General features: G+C 36.6%; 1 protein-coding gene across 1 annotated transcript in view; it reads right to left on the minus strand.

The window, feature by feature from the left end:
* Positions 1–22847, minus strand: part of LVRN (laeverin) — a 68946-nt gene that overhangs the window by 16222 nt on the left and 29877 nt on the right. Inside the window, exons 5-15 of the mRNA XM_057737069.1 lie at positions 20676–20830; positions 19107–19220; positions 12778–12921; positions 11692–11757; positions 11534–11599; positions 10941–11113; positions 9292–9368; positions 8797–8936; positions 5917–5972; positions 2736–2889; positions 1190–1284 (exon numbers count right to left, since the gene is read on the minus strand). Of these exons, the coding sequence (XP_057593052.1) occupies positions 1190–1284; positions 2736–2889; positions 5917–5972; positions 8797–8936; positions 9292–9368; positions 10941–11113; positions 11534–11599; positions 11692–11757; positions 12778–12921; positions 19107–19220; positions 20676–20830 (1240 nt within the window). The remainder of the gene's footprint in view (positions 1–1189; positions 1285–2735; positions 2890–5916; positions 5973–8796; positions 8937–9291; positions 9369–10940; positions 11114–11533; positions 11600–11691; positions 11758–12777; positions 12922–19106; positions 19221–20675; positions 20831–22847) is intronic.

Here is a 22847-nt window from a genome sequence, read left to right on the forward strand (position 1 = left end):
GGTAAAGGAATTCAATGGGTCCGAAGTTTCCAGAAAAAGCAAGAGCAAATCTCCATTGCTCCACTCTCCCTCCACTTTTGTCCCAGCCTGGCCTGACTTTCTGATAAGCAGAAGTGGAATTTCCAGGGGTGAAGGCCCTCTGAGAGACAGCTCTGAGCACTCATTTATACATTCACTACTCTCCCCACCCAACCCAAGCTGGCAGCAGCAAGATGGAATTCTCTGGAAGCTCCGTCTAACTCTTTGAGATTGCTCCGAAGAGAATTGGCCCTGAGATGCTACAAAAAGCGGGTCACCTCAGGCCAATTTAGGAGAGCCAAGCCCATGTCTGGTTAACAAAGGCGCTGCCTGGTTGGGCCTTTCTCTTCGCTTATACAACTTGCCTACCCACTTTCCACCCAGGCTCGTCCCTTTCATCTTCCATCCATCTGTGAATCCAATTCTGTGTCCTTCTAGTCACACACCCTAGCTCAAAAAGTTCTCCCCTCTCAGAAGGATACTTGTGAGAGAGAATAATCACCTTTTGCATGTTTTGTATTTCTTGCTTGGTTTAATCGATTTCAGCTTGATGTGGACTAGAGCTGTAAACATAATCCCTGTACCATTCATTGCCGGTCACAAATTCCCCCCCTAAATCTGGAAGCCCAGCCTACACACACAAACCTTGTGTCACAGGGAGGCAATGATGGGGAAATCGTTTGCAATACTTGGTCATGCTCATACACAGATAACTGATCAAGCTCCCTAATCATATTTGCATAATGTTAGAATTTCTGTCTGACATAAATAATGGAACTTTTCCCTCTGTCATCAATAACATACAGAGGGGATTTTTCCCCTGTGTTCTTCCCATACCCTTCAATTCATTTGTATAGGCTGGTTTTGCTTAGCACAACCCTTCACCAATAGCACGACATTCTTAAGATTTCAACCAGTAGCCTAAGATTTGAGAATATAAAGCTATAAATTCCTGTGTGTACATATATGTGCTTTGCATGAGAATTAAGGTCCCAAACTACTATTTCCTGTTAGGATACATGCAGCTCACCAATCCCAAAGCTAGTGTTCTCAAATTGCACACAAATATCTCAGTGAATTATAACTATTAGTATCTTATTTTAAGAATCTGGAAGCCTATCCATTAATATGAATCATTTAATTCAATCATAACTGCTCAAAAAGTACTTACAGAGCTAAATAGTCATCCTGCAATGCTGTCACATTTTCACGAATTATAGTTGAGTAAGTATTCCATATTGAGATAAGTCTCTTTAACAGATACTTCTATAAACAATAAAGAAAATACACTGTTAGTTCTGCTCACAGCACTCAATTTGCACTGCTTTTCTCTTTGTCTGAAAAGATGTTAACAAAGAGGTGACAGATATTTCTTCTTTATTTGTTACTAAATGTATAACTTTTATTTGTTACTAAATGTATAACTTTTTAAACCTCTCTAGGTTCAGTTTCCTCAAACCTAAGCAATACATAAACAATATGTGTGTAAGCACACTGCTTGGTACATAGCACGAACTCAACAAATATTAGTCATTCTTATCATTTACTGTCACCCAAACATTTCCAGTTGTCTTTAAAATAGATAAAAAAATGGAAAAATATAAAACAAACTTTCTACCTTGAAACTTCCATACTTAGTATACATGTTTCTAAGAAAACAAGGAATACTGATTTATGCCTTGGACTAATTTTAAGCCCTGAATTCAAAATAAAATTTCTTCAATTGAGCTATCGGCAGGTAAATAATAAGATTATAATAGTCATACACTTACCAATACACCCCTCAGAATAAATTAATGTTATTCATTGAAATTTTTAAAAGCAAACATTAGCTTTTACTTCTTTACTCAGAACAAGTGATCAGATGTTATCAATGAGCCACCTCGATCCCACATTCAAGTACCTTCTTTTATTGGTCACCATGCTCACATTCAAGTATGTTCCCACCAGCACTTTGTACACGGATACAATAAAGTCCGGAACCCCAAGTGTGAACTCGCCCTCAGACTGTCCCAGAATCTCACCTGGAATCATCACCTAACACACTTGCTGTTTTCTTTGTGGCCCTTAACTCTCAGAGGGGCTGCTCCTGAACTCTGGCTTTGGTTTTACCTGTGCCATCTTATGTTTAAGATTTAACAACAGAAATTTCCCCTTTTATCGAGGTTATTTTCCCCTTTTATAAGGACATGATGGCATGTCATTTCTTCACTCATTATTTCTAATTTCTCCATCTCTCATCCCAATATCAAACTCAGCTTCAAAATGTTTACTTTTTCTGGGATATAACTCTCTGGTTTTAAGTGCTGGCCCTGTAAATCAGAGTACATGAATCATGAATATAGAATTGTGAAAAGTCATTCCATTTGACTAACAATCTTTTAGGGAAACAGTTGTTAATAGGTACTATCTTTTTTTATATAAGAAAAAAAAAGTCATACCATTTCCATCCACTTCTGGTTTCTTGAGACGCACTGACACCTCACCCAGAATGAAGACCCTTTCTAACCTTCGCTGATACTCATCTCCTGGATGAGGCCTATGACTAAGGGGTTTTCTTCTAAGAATAAACAATCATTCCTAAGAAAATGACTATATACATAACTAACCAACTATTATTTTGGGAAAGACCTGTTTCACAGTTGCTATCTAAAATATGGAAAGAGGAAGAAAGAAATTTTTTTTTTAAAAACCCACCTAACAAAGAATGAAATTACCTTTAATAATGGATATATATCATGGTTGTTCATATCAGAAACAAGGTCCCTGGTCACTAGGTTCACCAAAACTGTATGCCACACTATGATTTCATCTTCTTCAGCAAGGTATTTGGTTAAATCAAGTGCTGTTTCAATCTCAATATAATTGTTTCTGTTTGGTTTAAAAAACAAACAAACAAAACACAGATTCAAAAAACCTTCCCTTGCTAAATGATTTGCACACTTTCCACATTTGTTCCATGCTTCAATGCCTGACTTCAATAAGGTATACGAAATCAAGAAGCTGGAGGGTAAAGGACCCATCTCATTGATAAGGTAGAATCCAGGCAATGGAGGACAGACCCTCCATTTCAGTTTGATAGGTTCAATTGCCCAAATTCTTGGAGGCTGCAGAAAATCCAGGCCAAATGTTGGGCTGATTGTCAGGCACTAGAATATTTGTGCATCTAGTATACATTCTTAAGAGCGTATAATTTCCATTTAACAAGTATTAATTAAAAGTCATTCTCCATCTAATTTTCTGCCAGATACTAGTAGGGACACAAAAATAGTGAAGACAAACAGGACACTCCTCTTGCTTACCAGTGAGGAGCTTATTACTTAGTGAGGAGCTAAGACTTGCACATAAGAAGTTGTTAACGAAAGGTCCTAGCAGAGGCAACGAATACAATAAAGTGGCAAAGAAGAAAAATATACGCGTGTGATGGGAGAGGCAGGGAAGGCCTTTTGGAGGAGAAACTTGAGAAAAGCAATGAAGGACTGGAATAAATAGAGAGATAAGAGGAAGGCAGTTTACCACAAAGAAGATAAAGTGGGAATTAGACCAAGTTAACTGAGGCAGGGAATTTATTTTATGCATAGTGGCTAATAGGTAAGGTGAATCAAAAGTGTGGAGGGCCTTGAATATCAGGATGAAGAGTTTACATTTGGTGGGAAGGTGTTTAAACAAGGGGAGCAAGATCATGAAATTGATGCCTTAAAATTTTGTTGCAATTGTGCTGCAAATGGAATTCTAAAGCACTAAAGGCTGAAGCTAATGCAATAGGCCAGGCAAAGGGTGATGAAAGCTTGGCTTGGTACGGAAGCAGTGAAAGTAGAAGTGAGGTGAGAATCCAAAAGACATTCCTCAGATCCCCAGAATGAACAGATAACACATGATGACTTGATGGGAAATGGAGAGAGAGAGAGAGGAGTCAAGGATATCTCTGATGTTTCACGTGTGGGGGATGGGAATACTAGTAGTACCTTTGACAGAGAGAAATTGATAGCAGGAGCAATTTACAGACAGAAGTTCATTGTTTAAGGTACTGAATTTAAATGACCACAGGATAAACAGAAGACAGGAGGAGACAAGCAGTTAACATATCCTTTCACATTTATTGAGTACTTTATATCTGCTGGGCACTGTACATATGCATAATAAGATGATCACTGAAACCATCAGAAGGCGTGAATTATCCAGAGGAAAGATAGAAGAGAATAGCATAACCATGACTGGTCTTAAGGATGCTCACAGCTTCAGGAAAAAGAGAAGTCAGATACTGGAGGAGAACTAGGTATGCATACTGGAGTCTCAGGAAGTCAAAAAAGAAGTTTGCAGGAGGATGTGATTACAATATTAAAGTCATGGTAATCTTAGCAAAATGTTTCAGCAAAGTAGTGGACGGGGAAATGTGCCGTACATCACATGGAGAAAAGCAGCAAAAAAAAAAGGAAGATAAAACATGCAGACATTCATTCAAGAAATATGACAGGCCAAAGAAAGAACACACTAGATAATTTATTATGTGTACTCCTTAATTTTACTGTCTGAGAATTTAAATTCTGAACATATATTCATTTTCCTGGTTAGAAACTTATCAGCAGAGCTTATATTGAGTAAATTCAATATAAATGAAATCAATAATTCTGTAATATGCTAAAATTCAGGCTCATTAAAATTATACCTACAGTCATCATCTTTGGATACCAAAAATCACTTCAAAATCTTCATTGATAGTCTATTTATTTCCAGAAACTCTTTTTTTTTTTTGATATATCACTTTATTTCCTTAACTTCCAATATCTTAGAAAAACATGAACACATCTTCTACAATCTTCCTAAATTTATCCATTTTAACATTTAACAGTCTTTACAAATGCAAGTCTGAATCCCTTGCATTTTACCTAAGTTTTTACTCTTGACTGAGATTTTAAAAATAACGATTCGTATACATTTTGCAATACTCCTATAAATATTTAAACACTATTACTTTTTTCTATTTACATCATCTCTACTGCATTTTTCTAAAGGTTTTCCTTTAAGGGCTTCCTTTTTTTTTTTCTTTCATGGAAAGGCATTGTATTTTAAACATAACAGTGTGTACATGTCATTCCCAAACTCCCAATCAAACCCCCCCCCCACCACTTCCCCTTAGGGCTTCCTTTTAAAACATTGAATTTTTTTTGCTGCTCCTTTAAGAGCCTTTCAAAATTTCTCCATAATCAGTTTAAATCTTATTATACTAAAGTTAATTTGATTGAAAATATATGACTTTCATATAATTAACCACCAAATTTTGACTTGAGAAAGAACCTATTCCTTTTTGTCAAATTGCTGTAAAAAACATTGTTTTCTGTGGCTTTCATTTCTAATAGTAATAGATGTTATTGCTCTTATCCTGATAATGGCTGTTTTTGAACTGTCTTTTTTTCTGATTTCTTTATTGTTGCAAAATACACATAAAATTTGTCTTCTTAACTGTTTTAAAGTGCTGGTATTAAATACATTCATATGTATAACTGATTCACTTTGCTGTAAAGCAGAAACTAACGTGACATTGTAAATCAACTGTACTCCAATAAAATTTTTTAAAAATACATTCATAATGTTGTACAACCATCATCACCACGCATCTCCATAACTCTTTTCATCTTGTGAAACTGAAACTCTAATCCCATTAAACAGTATCTCCCCATTCCCCCTCCCACCCTCCCGCCCCAGCCCTTGGCAACCACCAATCTTTCTGTCTCTAGGATTCTGACAACTAAGCACTTCATATAAATGGAAATATACAGTATTTGTCTGTCTGTGCCTGGCTTATTTCATGCAACATAATGTTCTCAAGGTTCATCCATGTTGTTGCATATTCTAGCAACTTTTATACCATAAAATGATGAGAGAAGAAAATATACTCACTTAGACAAGGAAAAGGCATCATCAACTAACTGAAGTCTCTGAATAACAGGAATGGCCTGCAAATGAGATCCAAAAATGTTCAAGAAAAGATGAGAACATTTTTTAGTAAAAAAATAATTTTCAAAATAATAACATTTAAAGATCATTGCTGCTTACAAAGCACTTTCATGTGAATTATGTCATGTACAGAGAAGTGATAATATCTAAGGATAGTTCCCATAATTTATTTATTATACATCTGTTTTTGACAAGTGATCCCTCTGCACATCAATCATAAGGCTTAAATATGGCTGAGAGTTTTGCCAAAATACTCTGTGAAAAACAGCATGTTAAAAAATAAAACAGGAAGCCAAGTTTAAAGGGCCTCTCCAAAACAGAAAGTATACATTAAATTGTATCACAATGTCCAAATTGTTGTCAGGGGGCTTTTTGGCATAGGAAGCCTTAAATAAATATTACTTAGCACTATTTTGGCAATACTGAGTTACTCTTTTCAATAGTACCTCTCTTCTCAAGAGTTTACTAATTCAACACAATACCACCAATATAGCCCTTTGAATCATGAAAAGGCAGGAGTCAATTGCCAAACTAATTCCTCAGGCTTCTGTTTGAGCTCCCTGGCATTGCCAGGCCACAGGACTCTGTCTCAGCTTGTGTCCTAAGGGTGCCCAAAGTTTCCTACAGCGTTCCTTCAACACCCCCCACCCCCAGCATGTTCAGATATGTGGTCCCATAAAATTTGTCTTCACAACATCCCTTTGAGCATCTGAACAAGCCAACAAGCCAAGCTTAATTCTTTCCTTTGTAGTAGTCACATATCTTTTCTGGTAGTAATAATAACACTTACATTTTCTAGATTAATATTAATAGAAATGTTTTATTCTTTCAGCAATTATGTTATAGGAATAAATGACCCCAGTTTTTCAATAAGTAAATCTACAAGGGTTTCAAGAAATCATAGCTGTAATGGCATGACCTAGTGCTTCCATGGCTAAGAGTGCCCTTAGAAATTAAAAAGAATTTAGCTACTCTGAAAAAGATTTTAAATAAAGTATTATTTTAACTGGTTTTTGTACCTTTACTCAAAAGCCCAATGATAATTTTTTTTAATTATAAAATAATTTTATAATTATATAATTTTTTACTGATCATGTTCTGAATGTCTGAATGGTGTCAGGCCTCTGTTAAACGTAATATACATGTCACCTTATTTAATCTTCACAACCACCCTGTAACGGTTACACCCATTATTATACACATAAGGAACCCAAGGCATGACTGACCAAACAAGAGACCCACGGTCACACATCTGGTAAATGATGAACAAAACCATGAACACAAGTCTACCTGACCCAGAACCCAAGCTCTGGACCAGTATGCTGTGCACTGCCTCTTCTGCCAGAGAGGCTGCTGTGTGACCCACAGAACTTTTGAAGAGAGAGACACCTAAGATATCTTTTAATTCAACACTCTAGTTTTACGAATAGAGACTAAAGGAACAGTGTGGGAAGACATTCTGGAACCTTTTTGAAGCATTGAAAATGTTGAAGTATGTGGGCCGAGTGATGGGATTCAGAATGTCCTGCTTGAGCAGTGGAGGAACTGAGGGTGCGGGGCGTGGAGACTAATATCACCCTGTTTGGTCCTGAAGGATGGCTGGTTAGCCAAAGACGGGTAAGATTCCTCAGAGGAGGAACAACCTAAGACAGGCACAGCCGCAGAGGGGCCAACAGGGGTGGTGCATAGAGCCTTCTTTATATCACCGTGTTTGGCCCTGGAGGATGACTGGTTAGCCAGAGATGGGTAAGATTCCTCAAGGGAGGAACAACCTAAGACAGGCACAGTCGCAGAGGGGCCAACACGGGTGGGGCACAGACCCCCAATATCTGAGAGAGGTCTCCTACCCCCAGGGCTGTTTTGCTCTCCACCCCCAGCTCACTCAGACCCAGGAAGTAAACAAAGATAATTGCCTCAGTCATGTGAGGCCTTTGATTGTTTATGAGTGTAACCTGAGAATGTTAGCCCACGAACTCAATAAAAGCAGCCTGGGATGAGTCAGCAGGGCTCTTGATCCGAGAGGTCTTGAGCCCCCCGGTCCCACTTTTCTCTTCAGTCTGTGTCTGTGTCTTCTTCAAGCTTGCGGCACCCGTCACTCGCCTCGAGTCGCCGAGCTGGTCTCGGCAGAACAGCCCAAGAGTTCACAACAGAGCCAGCTCTATAGAATTCTAAGCCAGCATCCATCTCCACCAATGGAGATTTGGTTTAATTCAACCAATTAACAGCTGACTGATAAGAGCTAGCCAATATTTTAATATTTATATATTGTATAATGATTTACAGTTGTTTTACAATTTAAAGTGATATTGGATTATTATTGATACCTTGTGAATTAAATTCTCTCCTTTGAGGGAGGGTGAAAATACAATTTTTAGAAAATTAACATTTTCTAGCATATATGTACTGGCACCTATTATGGGCTTTGAAATTTTAAGTGTATGTTTACCTACATCATCTCTAATCCTCATGAGGAAAAAGAAAGATATGATATTATTCCCATTTTAAAGTGAAGAAATTGAAGCAGAACATTTGCCTTGCTTAAGATCGCAAAATTAATGGTTAATAGGCAACTATTCTGATTTTTTTACCTAGAAAGGTAAAATTATTGTGGGAAAAATGAGATTAATGTTCAAAAACACAATACTTTCAACCAAAACCTCTCCTTTCTAAGAATAAAAAAAAAAAAATCCAGTATGCCTTGGGGTGAGGGGTGGCAACAGGAGTCAAGTTCCCACCAGACAGGTTGATGAAAACTCAACCTTTAAAGGCTAGAGAGTGCAATATTAATCATATTTAATAAAAGGTATAAAAAAATAACCTTACCTTAGGATCTTTTTCAAGCTGTTGATTTAATTTCTTCCAACCTAATTTATCATAGTTAACTCTATAATATCCAGTCATATTCAAATTTAAAATCACCCAGTCATGATCAGAATCTGAAACTTGCATTTCAGGGAATACTTCTACAAAGAAATATGTGAAAAGTTTGAAATGGTACATTTTAAAAATATTTTACTGCATGTTTGTACTACACCCTCTTAATTCTAAACAATAAATCCAATAAAACAAAAAGTAAAGATATTCTAAAATATGTAATGATCTTACCCTATACTTATATTTTTTCCACATATAATGACTTCTGATTAGAAACTTTTCTTTAAAGCTCTATGTTCAATAAGAATGATATAATATTTTAGTTTTAAACAAGATAGCTTTTCAAAAGCTAGACATTTCAACATTTCATTCTCTGCCTTTATATGAATATACATATATATTTACATATATATGTGAAGATATTTTAAAAAATTTGTTACTTACTGTTGCTTTTATCTAGCCAGACTAAAGACTGTGTAGTTCCATTTTTTATCCAAAGAATAGGTACAATCCATGTGTCACTTTTTGGAAAAAAATTTAAAATTCAGTTAATGTTCACACATAAGGACATCAGCTCTGAGTCAATATTAAATAAGATGATAAAATAACAGAACTTATATTCTTTGGTCATTCCCTGTGGATATGCAGGACTTTGCTCTTAGAATTATTCACTGTTGTTTTACAAGCCAGTTTTCCTTTGGCTATTTGTTTACTCTCTTGTTGTGTCTTATAGATTTGCTTCTTCTTATAACTTAAGGTAGCTACTAAGACTCTCCTGTATCTGAAACTTTCAAGGCCTGTTTATATTAAATTATAGCCACTTGGCCTTACTCAGGGGTCATTCAAATGCTGCAGACATCCATGCCAAGAGAGTTGAATAATCATTTAAGAAGAAAATGCTTGACAAACATTTCAAAATGCTTTTCCACCTCAAGCTTTCTCCCTGTCTGAAACGTGTTCAACAAAATCAGCCAGATTATTCGTATTTACTGAATGCTGGCACTCTTCCCACATTGGTGGATGTGACCTGGATGAAGTCACTGACCACAGGGAGAACATTAGTCATCTGAAAAGACACACTACTTAGAATTTGGGCAATGTTTCCAACCTTGCTCAAATGCTCACAAGTCTGGTTTCTCAGACTTTGAATTGAGGGGTTTTGTTTATGTGATAGCTAAGGCCACCCCTTCTCAAAAGTCATGAACTATCACAGGGAGAAGGGACCTGCAGGTCTTCTGTTTTCTCCCCGGGAGTTTTAAAGAAAGAGTGGAACAACCTGAAAATTTTGGTGGTGGTGATATATGAAAATGAATGACTCATTTGTGCTGATACTTAATACAATGAGATCTGAGGATCAAAATTTTTATCAAAAACAGTTGAAAAGTATCTAACAAAGAGAAGGAAAGGGAAGTAATGAATGCTGAGCCACTCGATACTTACTATGTCATTTCACTTCTACAACAATCCCCTGGGATACATGTTGTTACATTTACTTTATAGATAAGGCAACTGAAACTCAGAGATTTTGAATAAGACTTACCTAAGGTTTGAATTTAGGATCTGTAATTCTACTATTTTAGGTCTGGCTACCAAAGCACAGATACGTGCGTGGGCAGACATACACAGAATTACTCCTCAAGGACATAGTCACCATTCAGTTCCATTCCTAGGGAAGGGAAGGCAATCTTGCAACAGGATCCCCTTTTTTCTTAACTAACATGAGGCCATTCAGGATCTATTTGATTGCCTTTCACACAGAATTCTGAGTAATACATTACCTCTGTCTAACGGACAAAAGAGAACGCATAACCAACCGAAGCTGTGGGTGTGGGTGTGGCCCTGAATCCCAGGGGAGGGGCACTGCTTGAATCCCTAAATGCAGGTCTCTGGCCTTGCTCAGCACATCAGGGGCTCTGTCCCACCTTAGCACCCCAGTGACATCCTGCACAGAGCACTCAGTCACCATCCCAGAGTCACCCCACAGAATGGTGTATATCCGATAGGGGTTATTCTTCCTCACCCACAGGCTGGTTTCCATTTGATCAGAGCTCAACCCCCAAGGAAGGTGAAGACGGAGGAGTAAATCTACCTACTTGTGGGTTAGAAGGGTCTGATTTTTAACCTTTCCAAGATAAAATGGCTCCTGTTTCATGACCCCAGTAGATACATTTAAGGTGATAACTGGAAAACCACTCTGGTGCGTCCAACTGTCCATGATGCTTTTTACTTTTGCTGGCAAAAGAATTTTACTCTGGTCATCTATAGCCTGTTTTAAAAAAATCATCACAAAAGCAGATATTTGTCATCAAAATTCTTTGAGGTAGCAATCTCTTAAAAGAAAATACATAGCTATTCTACTCCTCATTTATATAGCAATTCCCAGTGAGTGATAATCTGGGCCAAATTTAATTCTGTTCAACTCTCTGTATATGAATGGTTACTTAGTTCATTCATTCACTTATTCATTCATTCATTCATTCACTGAACACAGTTCTTATGGGTCTAATATATGTAGGCTCTCTTCTGGGCACTGGCAATACCATGGTGAAAACGAAAGACGCAACCCCTGACTTAAAGGAGTGTCATAAGCAAGGAAAGGGTTTTCCTGTGGCATCACCATACACGTATGGCCTCCCCATCTCACGGAACGACGCAGCAAAAACATGGCAGGAAATGAGAGAATTACCATTTGAAAATGCCTCCACAGATCATCTTGCTCAGCATTTGAGTAAGAAAATGTCTCCAAATATGACTGTCAAAATAGAAAAGTTAAGGTTAAAATAAATAACATGCCAAAGCAATTTATGTTTTACTGTCTTCCAGGTAACAATTTTGTAAACTCACCTTAAGTGCGCTGATAAATATTTTCTCATTCAAGAAACTAGAAAGCATCCGGGCCAGAGACGCTCCCTAAGACAGGAGAAGCTGTCCGTTATTTGAACAAAATTCAGTATCTAAATTCTGACACATTCCATTTTGATTAGCAAGATTCTGAGCTGTGCTCCTGACTGCACTGTGCACTTTAGTTGTATGTCTGGGTTATCCTCCGTGTGCTAACAAAACAGGAGACCGTCACTAATTGATAGGCAAAAGATGAGAAAATATGTCCCATATATAAAGGATTCAGGGTACAGAAAAGTTTTTAAATTGAGATGTTCACATGGCAAGTATAAAGAAAAAATGTTGCCTGCCATTCCAGTTCTATAAGGGTCAGCCGTTACCCACTGCCGCTGCCCACTGACAGTGCGTCCTGTCCTGCAGGGGAACGTCCAGGGGGGAACTCAGGATGGAGAAAAACAGGAAGCATTCAGTGCTTTGAATATACTGGCTCCTAGATTGTTAAGGTGCATATGTAAGGAAAAATTTTAATGACCCCAGATTCTTACATCTTTCCATACACAGAAAAGCACTAAAATTATTAACTTGATATGTCTGTTCCTTGTGATTAGCAGTAATCCTTTTATGCTTGACTGCATGTTTTTCCCAGCAAAAAAAGTTCAGATACATCCTGGATCCTCCCTTACCTCTTTGGAGCAGTTTCTCAGACCACTCTGAGAAGCTGTCTCCTGGGCTATAGTCCTCAGTAAGATTCCTGAATAGAACTTAACTCACAACTTTTATGCTGTGTGTTTTTCTTTCAGTCGACACAAGAACAAATTTCCACCAAGCAGAAGAAGGGTTCACCTTAAAAGTAGAAAGCTAAGCCTATGTGAACAAAGGTAGATGGTATTGAGCACCTACAGTAGGATGATTAATATTTACTAGATAAGAACTGATTTAACCACGTTTTCTGAAATCCATCTACTGAATAACATTAAGATTTCTGTACCAAAGTTATGTAGTAGCACATTAGTCTAGGACCCTTAGAATCCATTTTATGTAGATTTCTGCAAGAGTGCAGAACAAATGTAAATGTGTATCTGATTTTACCTTGTTGTAAGTAAATAGGTCAAAGAGCTCATTTATTTCATTGGTTTCTGTGAAATTCTCCACCTTCATGGAGACGGCTCTGAATACGAGGGCGTGATCTTCTCTGAGGACACCACGTAAAGTGTTAAAAAAAAAGATCTCATTCTAAAAGGAAAACATTGAGCCACATTAACTTCGGAGGTGTCACAGAAACATGAAGTTCAATGTTCCTAAAATACTTCCAAAAACTAACATTGAAGAGGGGAAAAACCAAAAATTGAGAAGTACTCTTTGGGCTACAATGGGCCAAATAAGTCAGGATTCCTTGAATAACAAAACTTTTCTTCCCATCTTGTATCCTTTTTTATTCAATCAAAAAAAATCAATTACAAAAGTTTATGTGGTTTCCAAGAGAGACACCTACATTCCCCTAAGGAGGTCCCTGGCCGCTCAGACAGGTCCTCCAGGGAATAGCATCTCTAGGTGATTTTAATTAGCATCTCTAGAATTTTATTGGTAATTTTATTAGTAATCCCTTAAAATTTATCAGTCTCTGTTACATGGACATTTATAAACCAAAAGCATGCCAGATTCACAAATTCACAATGATGCTGATGTAATATTAGTTATTAGAAATAAATCCACAAGACTGGATACTGCAGTTTATAGCTCATGCATTAAGAGATGGCAATTATTTATATTTTAATAAGTACAGAACTCTCCAAAAGACTAGAGCTCTCTTAGACACATGACAAGGGCCATTTCTTTCTGAAGGAAAGCTAGAAGGAAAAGCAAATAGTCATGAGGGGACTTCCCTGGTGGCGCAGTGGTTGAGAATCTGCCTGCCAATGCAGGGGACACAGGTTCGATCCCTGGTCCGGGAAGATCCCACATGATGAGGAGCAACTAAGCCCATGCACCACAACTACTGAGCCCATGTGCCACAACTACTTAAGTCCACACACCCAGAGCCTGTGCCTGCACACCACAGTGAAGTGTAGCCCCCGCTTGCCGCAACTAGAGAAAGCCCGTGCGCAGCAATGAAGATCCAATGCAGCCAAAAAAGAAGGAAAGAAAGAAAGAAAGAAAGTAGTCAACAGGTACATGGGAAGACAGAGCCAAAGAAAGGGCTGTGGAGAAGTTGCAGGGATAGCTCACTCATACCCTGGAGAGATGGGAGAGCCCCTAGTAATCCACATGGAGTCTCAACTCACTAGTGACTCTCACTGGGGTCCCCGAGTAGACTCTCTCATCCCTCAACAGTATCACATAAACTTTCAAACTCTGCCCCACTTCCATTTGCCAATGTTCCAATCAACCCTCTCCTCTTAACACATTATGTTTAGATTTATTAACACTTTGGTTAAGCTATCATCAAACAATGCTCTTCTCCAAATGAGAAAATCTGTCATTTAGAGCAACGCATGCCAAATGTTAATGTCAATAAGGGGATTTTGTCAAACATATTCTAATTCAGTTGGTCTGGGCTGGGGACTATATTTCTAATAAACTACCAGGTGATGCTGATGTTGCTAGTTTGAGAATCACACTTTGAGAAGCAAGGATTTAGAGGAGACATCTGCATAAGTCTGACCTTATTCATTAAGTATAGATTTTATTAATTTAACACCCAAGAGCTCTTGAGAGTGTGCACTGTTGACCCCTGTGTCATATAACACAATAAAGAAAATAACAAAAATAAAAAACACCCATAGGCCCACACCCTACAATAACTCCCATTAGAATGTTGTTAGTTCAGCTCTTTTCAACCTTTTTTCCTATTTATTTATTTGTAAAACTTTTGTAAAAACTTTTAATTTCATTTATTTACTTACTATAGTATTCATTTAGAAGTTTTGCTATCTTATCTGTGTAACTATTCCTAATAATGGCTGCTGCATTATAAGTGAAACAAATATAACTTGGAAAGAAATAAACCAAAACTTAATCATGATTATCACAGGGTGGTCGAATCACAGATGATTTTCTTCTTTTCAAAGTACTGCAGATTTAACTTTTGCAAAGCAAAACATTAAAATAAAATAAATACACAGCTAAAGACTACCCCATAAGGTCGATGGACCATCATTAATAATCATTTTCCTATTAGTTAGGCATTTAAATTGCTTCTAGTTTTTTTTTTTTCTGTTATAAAAAATGTATTAATGAACACTTTTGTACACATAGCCTTTCCCATATTTTAAGGGGGTTTTCTCTTTCAGAATGGACTGTCTGTCTCTCTTCTGCCTGCCTGGTATAAGGTTTTACCTAATTTTCTTGGTTTCATCAGAGTCACACAAGATAACTGTGACGAATGAGACAAACACCTCTTCCTCAATATCCCTGAGTTTTTCTACTCTGGGCCTCCCATAGGCGATGCTCGTCCCAGCCTGTTCCAGGCCCGTGGAAGGGAAAACTTTACCTAAAAAGTGATACCACCTTTTTAAAAGACATTATCTAGCTACTGCATGCAATGATTGGATAGTGAGTATATACACTCATCATTACTTTCTTCCTGCAAGCTGTGAGATCCCAGAGAACAAAACCTGTTTCTAATAAATCTACTATTTTCCTAAGAAATATGACAGTATTTATTATAGTAAATTTGTATGGAATATCACTGTGACTTAAAAACACAGGCTTTGGAGTTGAGTTGCCTGGGTTTGAATCCTACCACAGCCTCCTAGGAGTTGTGTGACTCGTAAAAGGCAACCAGCTTCATCACTCGGAAACTCAGTTTCACCTCTGAAAATGTGGGAAGCAATGCTGTCCTCACTGGATTATTATCAGGTCTAAATTAATTTACATAAAATTTTTAGCACTGTGATTGGCAAGTAGAACATGCTCAATAAGGGTTAACCACTTCTGTGATTATATTATTATTATTATTATTATTATTATTTTCTTCAGAGTTGTTCAGAGGGTTGAGTCAGATAATGTACCTAATACTCTATAAGCATATAGTGAGTGCTGAGTAAATGGTGGCTGTCACAACAGTGCCTACTTGATAGTGAATAATCTATTGCATGACTGCATGAAATATTTTACAGATGAGGAACGAAAGCTCAGAAGTGTTCAACTACTTGCCTCAGCTTACAGTGATCGTAAAAACATGGTGAGATCTGACTGGTTGCAAGGCCTTTATGTGCCCTTTCCCTCCACCAAGACTGCTGCTTCCTTAGGCCAGGCAGCAGAGGGATGGAGAACAGTCAGTGAGGAGCAATGTCAGAGCTGGAGCGTCAGAGATCAAGAAACCAATTGAAATGTTCTGAATCCTTGACCATGACCCATTCATCTCGTATTTTAATAACTTTCAGCTGCAATTAGACCAGAATTAGAAAAAATGGAAATCTGTTTCTGCATATGGTTCTGTGATACTCTTTACTCAATTTCAATCTAATAACTAGATTAAAAGGAAGCCAAAGTTTAGATCTCTCAAAGATCATTGAAACAGAGCCTTAAGCTTTTAAAAAAACAAAGCTCAAAGCAATTTTCTCAAGCTCCAGGATCTGATAGTCTTCTGGCCAGGGTATATTTCACTCAGCTCTACAAGTGATTGAGAAATGTACACTCAGAAAAGAGTGATTAAGAATCAATGATAAAAAGAAACAACTAAATAGTACAAGAGAGGATAATCTTACCATCTTAGCTTCAAAAGCATTGGTAATACGTTTTCATCAATGTTTTCCTGATATGATAATATCTTAGCCATTTTAGTTGTATTGAGTTGATAGTATAGTCTATTCAATTAATGACACAGGCAATTCTAATTGTTTTATGGGAACAGAACTTCTTTCCATACTGACTCTCAGCACAGAGTTAATTTGGGGTACAACCAAATGCTTTCAAAAACAAAGGTGACACTAAACATGTGCAATTGCTACTTTATAAAAGATATAAACAATTTTGTAGATATAGAGTATATGGGAAGAACTTTTGAAGACAACTAAGATTTACTGTACATATATGAAGTTTATGTACATGAAAAGAGTTATATAATGAACACACACCATAAGCTCCTTGAGAACAAGAACACTCCCAGGTGTTTTCTCTGCAGAGCACAGTGGTTAAAGGCACAGGCTTTGCGATTAGAGAAATCTGGAACTGAATCTCATCTCTGACCTTTAATAACTGTGAGACCTTGAACAACTTACCTAATGCGTCTATGCCTCAGTTTCCTCAATAGAAAATAGAAAAAATAACAACTATACTCATGATTATTTTGAAGACTGAGTAAGATGACATATGCATAGAACTCACACTATCAGGCAGGTAAGTCCTAAGTGCTCAGTGAATGGTAAATACAACACTATTGTTATTATCATATTACCCTCATCTTCAGACCAGACCCAGATAACTGGAATGTAACCACGGTTCTGCCTCAACCAGGCAAATGACCTTGGGCAAGTCAATTAACCTTTCAGTACTTCATTCTGCTGATCTATATAATGATGTCCAATCCAAGGGAGGAAGAGCAGAGGTACTGCAGAGTGGCTGGACTCTGTGATGGTGGGCATTTTATAGGATGTCTGCAAAGAGTAGGGTGGGTGGCATGGAATTGGGGCAGTAAGAGGCTGCTACATCAGTGCTTCCCAGAAACTACAATTTCACAAACGGGTAAAAAAGGATTTTTTTTTTAAGTTTCTGTGGGGCCAAGAGAGGTCTGTCAACTTTTTATTCTGCCAACTTTTTAATCAAAAAAACCTACCTACCATCTCCCACCTTTCATAAAAGAGGGAAATTTTACAACCAATATAATAGAAAGAACACCATCTTAGACTCTCCTTCAAAGTGAATAAATTTGGCCTGTAAAGACGATCTGGCCAGCGGAGATCAGCATTTCAAATGTCAATACGCTCTGAAAGAGGGAGGGTAGGGAGGGGAGAAAAGAGGCCAAAAATGGAGCCTTGGAAACAACTGGGATGGGAGATGAGAGAAAGCCCAGCAAAAAGCAGCAGAAAGAGCAGCTCTGAGCATCAGAGAGATGGCAGCAGGCAGGAACAGAGGGAGAGAAAGGACCCCTGGCTTGGTGTGAAAAAGTGAGGTCTGTGTCAAAAGATCATATTAAATCTTAACATTTAAACACCTAAATCAAATAAAATTAATTTGGCTTTATCATGCCATTCTGAAAGCACTATCTAATTACTCTAAATAAAATATTAGAAACATAACTGACAGATGAAATAATCAGATTTGCATTTCCATAAATTTATTTTTCCATACTACTATTGATAAATGGAATATTTATAAATGGAATGGAATAGTTATAAATGGAATATTTCCTGCCATATCAGTAAACAAAGGATGTCACAGTCATCAAAGATTGCAGCCCTCCAACGTGAGCTGGTGACCCCCGAGGAAACTCAGGGTTGAAAAGAATACTTGCCATCTAGCAGCCATCAGACTGCAGCCACTCCCTGCAGTAAGCCCTGCGGAAACTCAGGATGTGAAAACACAGGATACTGGCCCCAGATAGCTGAGGTGCACTTCAAAGGAATGATTTCAGTGAGCCCAGACGCTTGCATCTTCCCACACATAGAAAAGCGCTAAATTCCTTAACTTGAGATATCTGGTTTTCTTTAATTAAGAATAATCTTTCGATGTTCAGACTACCTGACCTTTGTTATAAAACTTCTATATAACCTGGCTCTCCCCTTCACCTCCTCGGAGTAGTTTCTCAGCTATCTGAAACACTGTCTCCGGGGCTGCAGTCCTCATCTTGCCCCAAATAAAACTTAACTCACAACCCTCACATTGTGCATTTTTTTTTAAGTCAACACTATTTACTCAAAACAGAAAAAGAATATCAGGTATAATAGATACAATATCAGCTACTAGTATTATATGTGATATCAGCTATATTATATGTAACACAATATATAATATAAATAATATATAATGTAGCATATTCCTTATTAAAGTCATAGACTACTGATTACAAGTGCTTTAAAATTCAGTCTAAGTAGAAATAAATGAAAATAACTTAAAATCTAACAGTGGGGAAATATTACACATATATACCTTATAAGGTGATATGATAAAATATTAGGCAACACTTAGAAATCTTGTTTTCAAAAATGATTTAATGATTTGTGGAAATGCTCTTGATACAGTATGAAGTAGAAAGGGCATTACACAGTTCTGTGTAACTCCTACTTTTAGGACTATTTATAATAATAAAAGCCTGGAAAAAGAAAACATATTAAAAAGATAACACTGATCATCTCTGGTATTATCGATAATTTAATATTCCTCATATTTTCTGTATTTTACACACTTTCAACAATAAACATGAATTAATTTGATAATTAGGAGAAAAAATTATAAATAAATTTAACAAACATACTTACCGTTGGGAGTTTAGGATTGAAGTAGTTAATTATTCCAAACTCAAAATAAGATGCAAAACCTTCATTGAGCCAGATATTGTTCCACCAATTCATGGTAACCAAGTTTCCAAACCACTTTTGCAGTTGGGAAGAAAAAGAACACTCTTAAATTCAACCTAAGTAATATTTACGGTAATTGCATGTTAAATAAATGTAAGGTCAAAGATAAAATTAAACATGATTTGCTATCAATGATAAAACTTGAAAACAGGACTCCAAAATCACATTGTTGTTTTAACATGAAGAGATGTGTCATGCATTTCTCTAAAATAATCATTTCACATACAATGACTGAAAGCAGTTTTTGTTTTAAAACTGTGATGTTCAAAACTAGGTAAGCTAGAGTAGCGTTTCTTAAATTGGCCACTTTGCCCAAAAGTTATGTTAAGTTAAAGCAGAAGTCCTGAATGTTCACTTAACACCTGCTAATTACAGAATCTTATACTCTAAAGAGACCACATCAGGATTTTGCTATAAGCAGTGACTATGTTTTAAGGACATGATTTGACCTGCACCATGCAAAAAGTCACTCAAGTTTTTGTATGTTCTGCAAAGCAGTCCAGCTGTAATTATTTCCTATTTGAGCTTAACAGAAAGCAAGTGTCAGATGGATGATGAATAGAATCAGGAAAGAAAAACACAATAATTTCCAAAACCAACAAATCCACACCCTGGTATTTAACCAAATTCTTATAACAGCTGTGATGTACTAATAGTGAGCAGCCTGTATTCCAAAACAATGTGTCACTTAGGCTATAATGAAAAATGACACTTTGGGGGACTGATCAAAACTTGTGAAAGTATGTGTTGACCGTGTAACAGGGTGTTATTCAATTCCAGTAAATCACTCTTCTCCAAAACTTCTTAGGGGTCCATAAAACAAGAAGATAATTTCATACTTTAGATGACTTCTTTCTTGACAAGCTTTATATACAAAGGTCAAAATACAGATGTGAGAATCTCCATCAAATCAAACAACTAAACTTCTAAAATCACAACATAAAAGCATGTAGATCTAATGAAATAAATCCTGTTTACATCACCTTTGGGGATGCAGCTCGAGGAGTAATTACTGCTTACCTCACTGACGCTAGTATATTGACTATAATCCTTTAACGTGTAATTTCTCTCTCAAAAAAAGTTTGTAACAATCTACTGATGAAATGTGGATATTTTCCAGTGACTTTTTTGAATATCTCTATGTTAAGATGGAACGAAAAGCAAATAATTGTAGCTCTGCTTGGCTTACTTTTCCTGAAGAGAACTTTGTGGAACACAATTACTCTTTGGATATAAATATATGACTTGTGAAGGTTCTTTAAGTTTTCATCTCTATGATCTATCACCAATAGTTCAAATCCACCCAGGATCTGATTATACAGATTCTTGCTTGTTTTCTTTCACTGGTCCACTTTTCAAATAATTTTTAAAAATTTGGTGTACAGCAGGGTTTGGGGGGTTTTGCTACTTTTGGTACAGCAGCTGGAGAATATTTTCATGTGAAATAAGAAAGAACATTTTACCACATGCCTGATGTCCAATCTCATGGGAGACAATATAGGAGATCACAGTCTTTTTTTCTGTTAGTTTATCATTTGCTTGCAGCAGCAATAATGACTCATCAAACATCAATAGTCCCCAGTTTTCCATTGCACGGTTGTCAAAAGTAGGCAAGGCAATTATATCTAAGTGGATTTAAATGGAGGGAAAAATGAAATCATCTCTTTTTCAAAATTTGAGACTTCCAGATACAAACATCTCAAAATGAAATCATAAAATTACTGAAAGAAAACAGAAGTGAAAAAAAAAAGAAAATGCAAGTGAATATTTATAATTTAAGGGGAAAGAAGGCTTTAAAGACATACTGAAGACAGAGCCAGAAAATAAAATGTTTTCACTGTATGAAAATCAAATACTTTTGATAAAGGACCTGTATTCAAAATATACAAGGAACCCTTGAAACTCAACAATAAGAAAATAACCTTACAAAATTAGCAAAAGATCAAAATAGACACTTCATTAAAGAGATATACAAATGGCAAATAAACAGATGAAAAGATGCTCAACATCATACCATTAGGAATTTGCAAATTAAAACAATAATGAGATACCACGACACACCAATTCAAAACAAAACACCAAATGCTGGAGAAGATGTGGAACAACAAAAACTCTCATTCATTGCTAATGGGAATGCAAAATGGTACAGCCACTTCAGAAGACAATTTGGCAGTTTCTTATACAGCTAAACATAGGCTGACCATACAATCTAGCAATTGAGCTCCCAGGTATTTACCTAAATGAGTTAAAAATTTATGTCAGAAACATGCACATGAATGTTTACAGCAGCCTTATTCATAACTGCCAAAACTTGGAAGCAATCAAGACGTCTTTTAATAAGTAAATGGATAAAGACACTGTAGTACAGCCATACAACACAGCACTATTTAGTGATAAAAGGAGATGAGCTATCAAGCTATGAAAGGACATGGAGAAAACTTAAATCATGTTACTAAGTGAAAGCAGCCAGTCTGAAAAAGCTACACATGATATGATTCCATGTATATAACATTATGGAAAAGGTAAAACCACAGAGACAGTAAAAAGATCAGTGGTTGTCAGGGACTTGGGGGAAAGGGAGGATGAATAAGTAGCGCACGGGATTTTTTATGACAGTGAAACTACCTGTATGATACATAATTACTGTGTATTTTTGTCAAAACTCACAGAACTGTACAACACAAAGAGTGAACCCTAATGTAAACTATGGACTTTAGTTAATAAAAATGTAGCAATACTGGTTCATCAATTGTTGAAAAAAAAAAAAAAAAAAAAGCAACACCAATGTAAGGTGTTAACAATCAGAGAAACTGGGGGTGGGGACCAGGGGAAGGAGAGGAGGTATACGAGGACTTTCTGCACTTTGGGCACAATTTTTCTGTAAACCTAAAACTGCTCTAAAAAATAAAGCCTATCTAAAACTAAATATTTGTTTACCAAAAAACACTGCAAACAAATTTGAAAGACAAAACACGGACTGGGAAAAATATTTGCAGCGTGTATCACAATTAGACAATACATTTTCGATATTTAAAGAACTCTGATGAATCAAAAAGTAAAAACAAAAAATGTGAACAATTCACTAAAGAAATAATTCAAACAGCCAAAAATCTTATTTAAAATGTTCAGCTTAATTAGTATAAAAAAAAAATGCTGTAACTTAATCTTTCAAATGTATGAGATTAATAATTAGTGTTGGCTAGAATTAATATTAATAAGTAGGTATAGGAAAACTGACACGTAGCATTTTGGTGAGGGTGTGAACTGGTACAATTTTTCTGGAGCAATCCAGCAAAATGCTTCATAACCTTTAAAAACGTTCCTACCCGTTCAACTTTTGGAATTTCTACTAAGACAAATATCATGGATGTTTGTAAACATTTCCTTATATTTTCTTTAGTGTTTTAAAAGCAGCACCCACCCCCCCCAAAAAAAGGGAAAATCAATCCAAACGTTCAAGCACTGAGGATTAAATAGTTTTGTCAAATTGATATGTAGGCATCTTATGTCTTAAAAATGACAACAAAAAAGAATAGTTATCTGGATCATGTTGCTATATGCTGTTACCTTAAAAAAAGGGGGGGGGCAAAGTATCAATTCCATAGTGTCATTTTTGTTAAAAACAAAAGAAGCAAATACAGA

This window comes from Hippopotamus amphibius, chromosome 1 (genome assembly GCF_030028045.1).
Source record: "Hippopotamus amphibius kiboko isolate mHipAmp2 chromosome 1, mHipAmp2.hap2, whole genome shotgun sequence".
Lineage (NCBI taxonomy): Eukaryota > Metazoa > Chordata > Mammalia > Artiodactyla > Hippopotamidae > Hippopotamus > Hippopotamus amphibius.